Raw genomic sequence first — 14,341 nt, forward strand, 5'->3', positions numbered from 1 at the left:
CTATGTTAAGTCAGGTATATAATGATTTGCACTCCTAAAAGATGAGCAAACGAGGCTCTAAAATAAACCACCCAAGTACATCTAAAATGAGTATATTTAATGATCCTTAACAACAGTTAGAAAAGGATGTTACCGTGTTCATATTCACAAATATACAGAGTTTTATAGATAGTTTTTTTATAGTTAGCTTTATTTTACAAAAGTCAATTGTACAGTTGCTATATAATTTAGAATTCTTAACTATGAGGGAAATGTAACAATTGAGAAGACTGACAGAAAGCCATGGCATGGTTCAAGAGCTAGTTCGGGAAAATGTTCATGTTTACAGTGCTAATACATAAAATCAACAGTATTGAGAAGACGTCAGTTGAACAATGACAGGCAAGACGCGGAAAATAAAAGCATGTAAGCAAATGTTTAAATACATAGACCTGAGGTACACGGGCCCTTAGTTGAGTATAAAACAAACCTGATAATTTTAATGCAGACAGGCATGAGTGGAAGATCGAGCAACACAAGGCGTCAGTAATGGAGTCCAATAGAGGATACAACGCTGGTGCAACTGTTCGTTGTTCTTCCTGCTAGCTGATAGGTACAAAGAGGGAATTGTTTTGCTGTGTTTTTGCCAATATGATTAATCTCAAACACAATGTACATGTTAAAATGTAAAGCGTTTTTCAACGCGGCACATGCTGAAGCACTGAAATGTCGTAGTTATTGCACTAATTCCTAACGTCGCGTCCTGAGATTCCAATGGGTAAATCAACTTCAGTTTTCAGGCAAAGCGGTCTTTTGCTCTGGCAAGCGCAATGGGGCTGATAGTTACCGTTGCTTTACGTCAGTAACACGCACATTGTGGGATTGGGATTAGTTGAAATATAAACGCAGGAGACCAACCGTACTTTGTCCGCAATTGTCTATCCTTTTTCCCCACCTAAATACATGAAAATGTCAGTTTCAATATTGGAAGGTGCCTAATTAAAAACAATTGTAAAATTCCTTGATAGATTTTTTTTTTTTACTGGGTTATGCAATGAAAAGACATCTCTTCAGGGCAAGTGGATTTCCTGATTATGTAAAAGGAATTCCACCTGCCTTTGTGCATTTCAGAAAAACAGGAAAACCTATGAGAAACATTACCATGAATGTTGCAGTACGAATGGAGGTTGAGCTTCGGTTTATGTCTTGAAGGTTTCACTGTTAAGTTAGTGTTGAGCAAGGAAAAGATGATGTGACATTTAACTTGGAAAACCCCCCCACTAACATTCCCTCAAAAGGAATCAGGATCAGTTAGGGAAACGATTAGGTAAGCCTTCCCTCTCTAGTCCATCGCTTTCTTTAAATTGTAGAGCAGGAGGAAACACATTACAATAGGAAAAATAATGTAATGCTATTAAGCTGTTTATTTCAGAGAGGAAAACAAACATGCAGGTTTTTGGCCTCGCACAAATTCTGATTGCTTTGCTTGTGATACAGGTTTTCTGCACCAAAATAAGAACAACCATCATCGTAAATGAAGCACAAAATGGTTGTGTCAATATTTTTGGGTAGACAAACTCTGTAGTAACATTAAAATATAGTTTGTATCACGTCCATGTGTGCGAAGGGGCCAGAAAGCCACGGCAGTGGACACAGTTGGATTTGGTTGTGTTGCTCGGGAACCCTCCCTTCAGGGGATAACTCTCTTGTTAATTTCCAACTCCAGGTGCAACACTAACACACACTCCAACGACGAGAATCAATTTCTATCCCGTATCTTTATAAACAATTAGATTTTCCTAAAAAAAAGTCAACTTGACCTATTCGAATACGCAGCGTGTAGGCCACACTGTGTTACAAAAGTTGTGCATTTAGAAATATGCAAAAACGCAGGGTATCAAAGAGTGACAATACGCCGTGAAAGTATTGTTTGTGCGGGAAGAGTGGAGGAGAGCGAGTGTTGCCTAACGATTGTCTGGAACAGACCCCCACTCAGTGAGGAAGGAACAGGATGACCCGTCCTCAGCTCGGACTCAAGGAATACCTTTCCCACCTGCGCCATTCAACACCATGTAGCAACCACATCCACTACTTTAACAATAAATACTTATTTTTTTGGGAAAATACATTCAAATGGACACCTCAGGCCCCCCCCCCCCCGGCAGTCACACATTAATGCCCCCCCTGCTTCCATGGGGAGTGTGGCAGTCATAAAAACATGTACTGGTTCTCAATGGCCCGCTTGCGGCCCTGGTCCGGCTCCAGTTCATAGTCAGAGTCCCGTGGGGTGTGGACGGGCGGCTGCGGGTTGGGGTGGCGCAGCAGCGGCCGGCGGCCCACCGACTCGCTCCGGCGCAGGGGGCCCAGAGTGGGAGGGCCTGGGAGAGGGGTGGAGCGCGGAGGTGCCTGTCCGGGCTGGGGGCCTCGAGTGGGGGCTGCTGAAGGGGGCAGGCTGGGGAAGGTGGCTGGGCCGCAGTGGGTCAGACTGGGCTCGGAGCTCCAGCGGTGCAGGGAGAAGGGCACCAGGACGGCGGCTGAAATCTGACCTGCGAGGGCACAGGAGGACACCGTTACGGGACGGTACATGGCCCAGACAAGGCTTTGAGTTGGGACGGCACATGGCCCAGACAAGGCTTTGAGTTGGGACGGTACATGGCCCAGACAAGGCTTTGAGCTGTAAGTCCTGCTACTGCTGGTTCACAGACGCTACAGAGGCAGTGGTGGCTGGAGTTAGTGTTACAGAAAGGGTGGTTTGAAATCCTGAATGCTTATTGGCTCATTGCTGCGATAGGGAATAGACCAGTGGCTCCCAATCTTTTTCAGTTACTGTACCCCCAAAAAGAATTTGCACTGCTTGGGGTACCCCTGAAGTACCCCCTCATGTTCATTTCACTAGTAAGTCTATGGTGTCATGAGTGTTTTCAAGTACCCCCTGTGGAAAGGCCAAGTACCCCCAGGGGTCCTAGTACCCCTGGTTGGGAACCACTGGAATAGACCATGGATATGACAAAATATTTCTTGCACTGCACTGGCTGCGCATCTAGCTCAGGTGATTTATGGAAGCAGATGTAAATGGATGATCAAATGCTTAAAATGTTTTCAGATACATACATACATTTAAAAATGTATGTTAAAAGTAAAGAACTGGTATTTAGTTTGTTCATCATCTCTGCTGTCCGTGTGTGTATATATGTGATGAGGGATGACCTTGTGAGTTGGCCACCACAAAACTGGACAAGGTGACGTTGCAGGCAGCGCCACACTCCAGAGGGATGGGGTAGAGGCGGAAGTGACTGAGCATGTCCATGACGGAGTGGAAACGCAGGTGCTGAACCCGACACTGACCCCGTTCTGTCACCGACAGACGCAAGTGCTGCAGACGGACAGAGACATACACAGATAGTTAGAGAGATAGAGACATACACAGATAGTTAGAGAGACATACACAGATAGTTAGAGAGACATACACAGATAGTTAGAGAGACATACACAGATAGTTAGAGAGACATACACAGATAGTTAGAGAGACATACACAGATAGTTAGAGAGACATACACAGATAGTTAGAGAGACATACACAGATAGTTAGAGAGACATACACAGATAGTTAGAGAGACATACACAGATAGTTAGAGAGACATACACAGATAGTTAGAGAGACATACACAGATAGTTAGAGAGACATACACAGATAGTTAGAGAGACATACACAGATAGTTAGAGAGACATACACAGATAGTTACAGAGATCGAGACATACAGAGAAAGAGAGTCAGTTTTATAAGGATCATTCCATGCACATTAACAACAATGACCATGAGGATGTGTGTTTCTCTGTGTATGTGTGTGCGCTGTGTACATTGGCGCCCCCCACCTTGGCTTTCCCCTGGTAGTTAAAGGTGAGGACGTAGTCTCCACGACGGGTCTCACTTTGTCTCACCAGGAAGACTCCATGTCCCTCCAGGCCTGGGCTCTGGACCAGGTAGGCTGCCTTGACCCGCGAGATGGGCCCGTGAAACCAGGGGTACGAACACAGGAAGTGGTCAGTCTTATGGTACACCTGCTCCGAGAGGGCAAAGGTCGCAGATCCTGGGGGCGGTGACGAGAACGGAGGCATCAGACCAGAGTGTGGCAACGTAGTTTAGCAGAGGCTGCAGCACAGCTCGTTTTTCCTACTGCATGTCAATTACACATGCAGCCCACACATAAGCACAGAGTTCAGGGGTCACAACAACTCAGACAATCGAGGCCGCCACAACAATACTTCAGAGCACTAAGACAACGGAATCCAGGGATATTCACTGTTACACACTTCCTTGTTGTGAAACGACACGCACGGGAAAGAGTGTCCGCCCCTTCCTGTCCCTGACACCCACCCTGACTGCCGGACTCTGAGCTCCCTCTCCGATTGGCTGAGGCAGCGCTGTCCACAGGGTAGCTCAGGAGCTCCAGATCTACGCTGACAGACCTGCGGGCAGACAGGAGGTTCAGTTAGCACAGCATGACATAGTGGGGAAGTTAACCATGCCAACCCATTAGATCACACTTCAGAAAAACACAACAATGGCAACGAAATGCATCTACATGAAGTATAAATCCACATCAGTTTATAAAATGGCGTGAAACCATCGAAGGCCAACTCCGTAACAGTGGTCTCACCAGGAGGGAAAGTGAGAGAACAAAAGACTGAAAATGAGAGAAGAGAGAGAAGGTTAGCTGGGGGACATAGAGTCTACAGGAAGCAGCAGGATGGAGGCACACAAAGCCTCGGGGCTAGGTCAGGAAGCATGTCTTGGTAAGTCTTGAAAACCAAATGTTATTGTACGATACCCCCCACCCACCTGCACGCCCCACACCAACACATACTCACGCACACACCACTGTGTGTGTACATCTAGCCAAGCTGAGAAGCCAAATCAAATCCTGCTTGACTGCTGACTAGAGTTCTAAGAACCCTGAATAACAGGAAGACAAGCCTTCTTCTCTGTCTGTGAGAGTGATGTGATACGAGTTTCTCCTCACACAAATAAACACAGCCATCAGACAGTATATTTCACACACACTCACGCACACACACACTAAATATAGCTGCACACCCATCCAATTCTGAGTACAGTCTCGTGTACTGATCCTAAGAGCTGGATCAAGAACATTATGACAGGTGACTGGCTGAAGGCGTGTGGACTCCATTCCCATATTAGCATATCAGTCGGCACCACTGATGGTTTGCTAGCTTGTTATAAAAGGGCTAAGACAACAACACCTCATTTCCAGATAAAGGTTTATGCTTACAGCCCCAACTGTTGAGGAACTAACCGTTGACAAGAGGAGAACATTTTACTTGTGAGTGTCAAGGGCCTTGTTGGCCTGAGAACCAAAGATTAGGGAGGGGAAGCGAGACAGAATTTCTGACATCTGCAGAAATGAGAAAGCTCCTGAGATTTCCCCAATGAGACTAAGACCTCCCCCGCGTTTCCTCTTTCACAGGGCTGCGCTTGACACATAGCTACCCGTGCACACAAACAGATGCAACACACACACACACACAGACACAGACAGACACAGACAGAGACAAAGCAGAGAGGGATGTATTTGTAAAATGTGTGTTAGTTGCTAGTGTCCTGGTTCAGGGCAGGTGTGGTTCTCACCTGTTGTTCATACATTCTTTAATTTCTGTTGTCCAGGAGCTGACCTGCTGGTCATTGTCCGTCTCAAAGATGAGACTACCTGGATAGTGATTCACCTGGAAGACAAGACAATACTGCAGCTGAAAGAGATGGACCACAGAGAGTGCATGAGAAGGAGGTAGAAAACAGGCAAGACGTTTCTCCCTGCTCCTCATCACCAGGGGACAGTCTCCTCCCTACACCTCATCACCAGGGGACAGTCTCCTCCCTACTCCTCATCACCAGGGGACAGTCTCCTCCCTGCTCCTCATCACCAGGGGACAGTCTCCTCCCTGCTCCTCATCACCAGGGGACAGTCTCCTCCCTGCTCCTCATCACCCGGGGACAGTCTCCTCCCTGCTCCTCATCACCCGGGGTTCTGTCTCCTCCCTGCTCCTCATCACCCGGGGTTCTGTCTCCTCCCTGCTCCTCATCACCCGGGGTTCTGTCTCCTCCCTGCTCCTCATCACCCGGGGTTCTGTCTCCTCCCTGCTCCTCATCACCCGGGGTTCTGTCTCCTCCCTGCTCCTCATCACCCGGGGTTCTGTCTCCTCCCTGCTCCTCATCACCCGGGGTTCTGTCTCCTCCCTGCTCCTCATCACCCGGGGTTCTGTCTCCTCCCTGCTCCTCATCACCCGGGGTTCTGTCTCCTCCCTGCTCCTCATCACCCGGGGTTCTGTCTCCTCCCTACTCCTCATCACCCGGGGTTCTGTCTCCTCCCTACTCACCTTTAAAACAAACGTGTTCATGTTGTCAGGCATCTCCAGGCGGTTGCAGCGACGGATCTCAAGGATGTCAGAGCAACGGGCTGTCAGCTTGGGACTGGAGCCCTGGAGGACACACCCACCACACACACACACACACACACACAGTCAGAGATCAGGCAGACATAGATACAACATGACGTGTCCAAGAGACAAACATCAGTGCCATTATACACTCTTTCAGACCCGCTTCAGCGCAATTCCTACTCCCCATAATTGTTGCCTGACTCCCCATAAACGTTGCCTGACTCCCCCATAAACGTTGCCTGACTCCCCCATAAACGTTGCCTGACTCCCCTATAAACGTTGCCTGACTCCCCTATAAACGTTGCCTGACTCCCCTATAAACGTTGCCTGACTCCCCATAAACACTGCCTGACTCCCCATAAACACTGCCTGACTCCCCATAAACACTGCCTGACTCCCCATAAACACTGCCTGACTCCCCATAAACACTGCCTGACTCCCCATAAACACTGCCTGACTCCCTTAAAACACCTCATTAGGACCTTTCAAATTACATTTTGTTTCGGCTTTTCTGAAAAACCTTCTCCAGGGCCATTTTAGTGACTCTGTGGTGAGTAGTGGTCAGTCTGAGTCGGTTTGGGGAGGAGACAGATCAGGTTGCATTAATCCGGTCTACTGCGGTTTGGATTTTTTTAGGCAGTCTAACCAGAGCTCAAGGACCAGATGGTAGAGGAACTACCAGGAAACACAACTATTGGGACATGACAGGCCGTGTGTTTGTGTGTCCCTGTGTCAAGACTATCTCCAGGGTGTAATGAGTCTTTGCTGCTGAGAACCCAGCTTGGTTCCTCCCATCAGAGGAGCTCTCTGGGCCGAGCTCCAGGCCTCCTCCCTTACAGCCCGGCCCAGCTCAGTCTGGAGAGACCCAGAGTGGGCTGGAGGAAGGCAGCTCCTCGGGGAGGGAAGACAGGCTCTCGTTGCTTCTCATGGTGGGTGGACTGGGCCACTCATTACCAACAGCCCGTGGGTAGACATGTCAAAAGTCGCCTTTGAAATTTAATCCCTGGCTTTTTCCAGGAAAGCTGTGCGGAAGGAAGGACGGAAGGAGAGTAGAAGGTGCCCATTGTGTGATGTCTGATGTTGTGTGTCATGTGAGCTGTTCCACGTGCTGGCTTACCCCCCCCCCCCCCTCCCTCCGCCGTCACCTTGTTAGAGGGAATTCTACTGCTACGAGAAGGCCGTTTCACCTGGGGGAGTAGTGGCTGTGTGGAATCAGTGTCCTGTATTTGCATAGTTATTGTGCAATCAAAGCGGCATAAGTCTGCCCTGTATATCTGCCTCCAGATCCAAATTAATCGACAGATGACAATTCACTGACAGACATGAGGCACAGCATAACAAGAACCAGTTGTGGGGACGGAGAGAGACAGGAAATGACACGACAACAAACAACAAGAAAGGATGGAGAGTAGGGGCCGAAAGCAAGAGGGAGAAAAAAAAAGGAAAAGTTAGTGAGGAGAGGGAGAGACGAGAAAGGAGAGAGAAAGGAGTGAGAGTAGAGGGAGGGACAAGGAGACAGAAGGGAGTAGAAAGAGGAGTGACAGTAGAGGGAGGGACAAGGAGACAGAAGGGAGTAGAAAGAGGAGTGACAGTAGAGGGAGGGACAAGGAGACAGAAGGGAGTAGAAAGAGGAGTGACAGTAGAGGGAGGGACAAGGAGACAGACGGGAGTAGAAAGAGGAGTGACAGTAGAGGGAGGGACAAGGAGACAGAAGGGAGTAGAAAGAGGAGTGACAGTAGAGGGAGGGACAAGGAGACAGAAGGGAGTAGAAAGGAGAGCGAGTAAAGGGAGAGACACAAAGACAGAAAAAGCAAGAGAGAAGTGGATTCCTGGAGGTTAAAGCGGGTGAGAGTGACCCTGTGTGACACTGGGAGTGGGAGGAATGTCCAACCGGTGCTCCAATTTGCACCCTATTCCCGTTTTAGGGCACGACTTCTGACTGCTGAAGCACTGCATGACACGGGGAGGAGGGACCCATTTGGGACACACAACATGTTAGTCCCAGACAGGTTGGGCACTTCAAAAGAAACTCCTGTCCCCCCCCCCTCGTTTTCCACACAAGCCTTTGTATGAATGGAGAACACAGAACCATTGTTCCTCCAAACAGCTTCAGGCACAAAAGAGGTATTTGACTCATAGGATGGGTATGTGAAGCCATGACTAACTGGCCCTCTGAAGAAGCGTCTCACAACAGTCAGTCAGACAGCTAGTTGTTGAATGTATAGTATGATTATAATTGTATTGGTCAACAGTGAATACAAATGGGGGCGGGGGGGGGTCTTTAACCAGCTAAACGTTCCACACAACAACATTAAGCGGTTAGATTAGGTTAAATGTTTCGATTTCTGAAGCAATTATGTATCACAAGAGGATAATGAAAAATACCCAGTAGTGCCTCAGGCTCCAAGAAAGATGAAAAAGATTAAAGATGGCAGCGATGTTGATCTGAACCCAGATCAGCAAACCTCCCTGGTTATATTATAACCTGATATTAGGACTTGGTTAGGTCACGACCAGGGAAATACCTGATCAGTCGGTAACTCCAAGCACATATTCTTCGTTGCTCCTAGTCCTTGCTCCCTCTCCTCCTGCCATGCTGTCAACTGAGCTACACGGGATAACTTTGTATTGTGAGGCAGATGGCGGTGACAGCTCTAGGAAAAGTTACAAGTTCAACACAGCACACGTACGTTCAGACGCACAAATCCATGTTCCCGAACGCTTACCCTGACCAGAGTAACTTTAATACCCTAACTTTTATGCCTAAACCTAACCTAGCCATAACCTGTCGTACCTAAACAAAAAAACTAAAACCCTGCGTGGTAGTCCAATTTAGCCTTTAAGATTAATGTTATGTAGAGTTACTTACAAATGGCTGACATGTAAAATGTAACTGGCCAATGAGGGTATAGGTTCCAGGTAAAACCCCAGAGTCCCTTGGATCTCCACTAGGAGGCTGACTCCATTAAAAGCCTGTGAAAACATAATCTTTTTTTTTTTTTAAGACAAGAAAACACGTGTATGTAGCCATATTTGGTTAGCGCTCTGCTTTAAAATGCCTGACGCAGTCTCCTTAGCTGTGTACACCAAGCATCCACATTGTTTGTCAATTTTTCTTTGCTTGTTTAGTGCATTTCTGTGTAATTGATAAAGGTATGCTCTGACCCCTTGGCAGCCAGAGAGCAAAAACCTTCTGGAGAAGGGCAACGTAGCCGCTATGAGATGCAAAACAGCACAGATGTTTAACAAGAGGCTGAGATCACTGGATGGTGAAAATCCTGTCTCACAGCACTCAGTCGGCAGCACCAATCCGGACCACATCAGATCTCCTACATCAGCTGGTGAGTGACACAGCGGTGGATTCTCGGTCGTAGTTTCCATTGAGGATGACCACTTTAAAGCTTGATATGACAGAGTCAAGTGACAGCACTTCCAGGGGAATTAACAGATGGCTGCCTGTGACACCCTGTGATTCCAATTCACTTCTCACTGGTCACTTTCAATCTTAGTCAGTCTGTCACAGTTGTGTTTCAGCTACTGTCACACTGACACAACATTCAATATTGTGGTTTGATGAAATTGCCAATTTAACACAGATATGTGTCACAGAGCACAAGATCATGATGAAGACATTCAGAAATCCAAACAATGTGTGAGACAGGCCACAATTAGGCCAAGGTCATTGAACAGGTGAACCCCTTGACCTAGGGTGGTCTAATGGTTTAAAGGTCATTGGACAGGTGAACCTCATGACCTAAGGTGGTCTAGTGGTTTAAAGTGCTGCAGACGTACCACTGTGGCATGGGTTCAAATCCCAGCCTTATGCCATTTAAGAAAATTCCCCCTTATCTTTCCCCCCTGCTCTGCTCTATTAATAAAGATGAAATGTACACAGTGAAAACGCACACAAACCTAGCGAACGTGTGGGCTTCAAAGTACGTAACGACAGGACAGTGGGGGGGACTGGGGGTCTCCTGTCTGCCCTACAGTACTCGCTGAAACACAAACAAAGACACGTTGGTTCTTCACACCACCCACTACTCACCACAGAAAGAGGAAGGGACACAGGATGTTTGGGTCCCCAGGCGTTTCCCAGGGTCTCATTCTCAGGCTGTCTCCATGGCAACACCCCCCCCCCCTCAATCAGCATTCCACTATCCCTAGGAGGGTTGAGGAGGCTGTCACCGTCCACTGGGGCATGACTCCCTGCATGCTTTGCTAAGACATTCCACTGACCCTGGGGTTGTCATCGACATCTTCAGGACCCTCGTGTGAGACTTTCCAAATGTTTCGCTCAGTCTCGTCTTTACACTACCAGTAAACACACACACACGTTTGTTTTTCTATCTTTCTGGGGACTGGAAACCCAGAACTTGTTCCCAATCCCCTAACTCTCAACTTAACCTTAACATCAGTAACCTTACCTTTGTGAACTAAGCATAACCTAACCATTATTTGGTTGACAAATCCATAAGGCTACTCAGAATATTACTGTTTCTATGGATATTAATACCACATGACTAATGTGTATGCTACTCAGGCATGGTTAGGTTTACCAAGTGGTCCCCAAACTAAGGAAAATCAGATTTGGGGTTGCAAGAAACAATATGTTGTTTAGTAAATAGGACCAGGGTTACTGGAGTGTGCCATGAATGTAGTTTCCGTTTTCTTCCTAGAAAGTTGGTTATAACCTCCCAACAGTTTAATCTACAAAATGTGATTACCACATTCCTGATGGACAGAACACACGTGTCTTTGGACTGATCAGACAGGACCAGGTAGTAAATCCGATTAAATAAATGTTACAAAAACACTGACACTGCCATAGGTCCAATTTAAAAGCAAACATTAGGCCTAGTCGTTGAATACATAATGGGAGTCACATGCAAAGAAAGTTAGGGATCCTATGCTGTAACCTGTGCCTTTGGTCTTCATGCCCAACTCGGCATTCTTCAAGGTAAAGCAAGTTTTCGAATAACCCTGCAGTGGAAGCAAAACGTGTCACAGGAAAGAGAGAGCTGGTTTTCAGTTCAAAGCGGTCTTTAGGAGGACCGGTGAACCAAACTGCGATAACGCTGTCTGAACTAGATCTAGCTAGATATGACATCAGCAAGGATGTGGAGACAGTGGCGCTAAGGTAAAACTGAGAAATGACAGGTTTCTAGGAAACATTTCGGTTCTATCGTCTATCAGTTGTAAGTGACAGAGTGACAGTTGCCAACAGGACAGAAGCGAAACATGTGAAACCTCTTCAGAAAGTTTCTGAGACGTCTCAGTAATACTCATTTGTCTAGTCCTAGAGCTACTGAATTTGCTGCTGTTTTTACGACTGGGATATGTGGTTCTCTATTCACCAAAGCTGAAGCCCTTTACAGTTAAGAGATCAAACTGTGAATGCAATTAATTCAAACAGCCACTATTTTGACTGTGTCAAATCTTCAACAGTCAATAGCTACTGGCACATAAAACGCTATAAACAAAAACACCCAAATGTGATCATGACAATCGTTCCATAAAAATCATTATTTCAAGTGACCTTTGGCCCTTTTCTTGGAAGTGGAACCACAGTTTCACAGAAATACTCGACTGATCCTGCTACTGAGAAATGTATAGAGTCAGAAACGATAGTACAAGGAAACGTGTCTCTCTATCTAACAGCGTGTGCATGCGTGCGCGCGCGCGTGTGCGTGCGTGCGTGCGTGGGTGTGTTTGGCCAAGGGGTTCCTAACCTTTTACAGTCATGTGCCACCAACCCAATTGTCTCCTGCCAGAAGTATGCCTGAAATACCCTCTCATGGAAATAACCAGCCCTGTGGATAAACCATGGAAATAACCAGCCCTGTGGATAAACCATGGGAATACCAGCCCTGTGGATAAACCATGGGAATACCAGCCCTGTGGATAAACCATGGGAATACCAGCCCTGTGGATAAACCATGGGAATACCAGCCCTGTGGATAAACCATGGGAATACCAGCCCTGTGGATAAACCATGGGAAAACCAGCCCTGTGGATAAACCATGGGAAAACCAGCCCTGTGGATAAACCATGGGAATACCAGCCCTGTGGATAAACCATGCATCCCCAAAAACCTGGTTGGCCAACAACAACGTGAGACAACTCCTGGGGAAAGGGGAGGGCAGGTTGCCTGTGGGTCTCCCATCTCCACTGCGGGGTACAGTTTTAGTCTTTGACCATGGTCCCTGGAACCACAGGCGCAGAGGTGCAGAACAGAGGAAGCGGCCGCTGCACACAGAGGCTTGGTGGCGGTCAGACGTCTGATATGGTGCCATTTCAGCCCTGTCTAACTGAAGGCACGACCAGTCGGGCGACCCTGCGGAGGGCACGACCTATCAGGGTCCTGAATCGGGCATGAATGTATATGATGACAGGACTGTGCGGCAGCCATGTGTGTACTGGGAATCCAGAACTCCTGCTAGCTGAAATGTGGTAGTTAGCCAAATAACGGACTGTGAAATTTGAAAGTGCACTTTTGGACCATCACACCATCTTAGAGCTTGTTTACAAGAGATACAACGCTGAATAGACTTCTGAGTTTGCATAAAAATTTCCCTCACAAACCTCCAGGGGAGCTCTATCTAAAACGTGGCGCGCTACCACGGAAGGTGGTGTCTTGAGCTACCGATATCTGTAAGTTCACACAGCAAAATTATCTGGCGACTCTTGTTCGATATGTCTTACAAAATCTAGTGTAACGAGCCCTCTCAGACGTGACAAAAAAATAATAATGGTTGTCGAGGGGCGGTTGGGGGGGGGGTTCAGAAAGAGAGAAAGTTACCAGAGGAGGAAGAGCTTGCAAAGGAAGGAGCGGCTGCTAGATGCGAGCAGCTTCTCTCGGGGGCTTTCCAGAGGCAAGTCAGCAAAGTCAGGTGAGTTAGCACAGTGGTTACAGGTCCATAAGAGAGAGATCAGCAATGATGCCCGCAATGCGCACACGCGCACACACACACACACACACACACACACACAGACACGCACACACACACTTAATGTGAGAGGTTTAAAAACAAACAAGCACTATCCTGCATGACTATGGTTACCACTTCACTTCCTCTTTTTTCTTTCTCTAGTTTTTCTGTGTCACGTTAACACTGGTGCCACCCCCCCCCAGCCTCAAATTAATTAAACAAAAAAAAACTGCAGTCACTGTCAATATTATTTACATTTGATATAAATAATTAGATTGACCCATCCATTTGATTACATATGAGACACATACACACCCACACACACACCTACCAAGTTTAAACATACCAAAATTGAAGATTAGACATTTCAAAGATATTTATTGCACATTTTTCTAAAGAAAGTGGAGACAGAGCAAAATTTTTTGCTCTCATTTGAAGTTTCCTGAATTTACTTGCACCAGTTTTCATGTTAAGTAGATATATTTTATAAAATATCTTAAGTCTGGACTGGGTTTAATGGTTACCAAGTGTGTGGCTGTTGCAGATTAGCCAGATTTAGTGTTAAAGTAGTATTTTTATTTTATTTACAAGGATAAAAAAAATATAAATTTACATGCATTTATAAGATAACATTATAAATACAGGAATCATTGCAAACAATGGAAATGCTGCAATATATTCAACATTTTGGACATTCCCTAAACAAATACTTAAATTAACTGATCATTGGACATTGATGTGTATTCCATTTAAACATAATAATACTTTTATAATGAATGAACAATTAATAAATGTAACTTTGCATTTTATAAAAATATGGTTAATCTCTGACATGATCCATCAATTTTATAGTGAGTGATTAGCTAAAAGACACTGCATGGCTAAACTCCACGCCACCAAGTACCCCGCAGATTGTTGCTGCTAACGCTCAATAACGTGCAACTCAACCCAGCCAACCAACAATTTCTAACTTCAAA

The 14,341-nt window shown here is 46.5% G+C and overlaps 1 protein-coding gene across 4 annotated transcripts in view; it reads right to left on the bottom strand.

Moving 5' to 3' along the window:
* Window positions 1-169: 169 nt before the first annotated feature.
* Window positions 170-14,341, bottom strand: part of sh2b3 (SH2B adaptor protein 3) — a 39,229-nt gene continuing 25,057 nt past the window's right edge. For all 4 annotated transcript variants that reach the window (XM_029124635.2, XM_029124636.2, XM_029124638.2 and 1 more), the window contains 6 exons: window positions 6,373-6,474; window positions 5,627-5,721; window positions 4,355-4,446; window positions 3,853-4,067; window positions 3,187-3,352; window positions 170-2,525 (listed from right to left, as the gene is read on the bottom strand). In XM_029124635.2, coding sequence (XP_028980468.2) covers window positions 2,188-2,525; window positions 3,187-3,352; window positions 3,853-4,067; window positions 4,355-4,446; window positions 5,627-5,721; window positions 6,373-6,474 — 1,008 coding nt within the window. In that variant the 3' untranslated portion in view covers window positions 170-2,187. The remainder of the gene's footprint in view (window positions 2,526-3,186; window positions 3,353-3,852; window positions 4,068-4,354; window positions 4,447-5,626; window positions 5,722-6,372; window positions 6,475-14,341) is intronic.

This window comes from Esox lucius, chromosome 13, assembly GCF_011004845.1.
Source record: "Esox lucius isolate fEsoLuc1 chromosome 13, fEsoLuc1.pri, whole genome shotgun sequence".
Taxonomy (NCBI): Eukaryota; Metazoa; Chordata; class Actinopteri; order Esociformes; family Esocidae; genus Esox; species Esox lucius.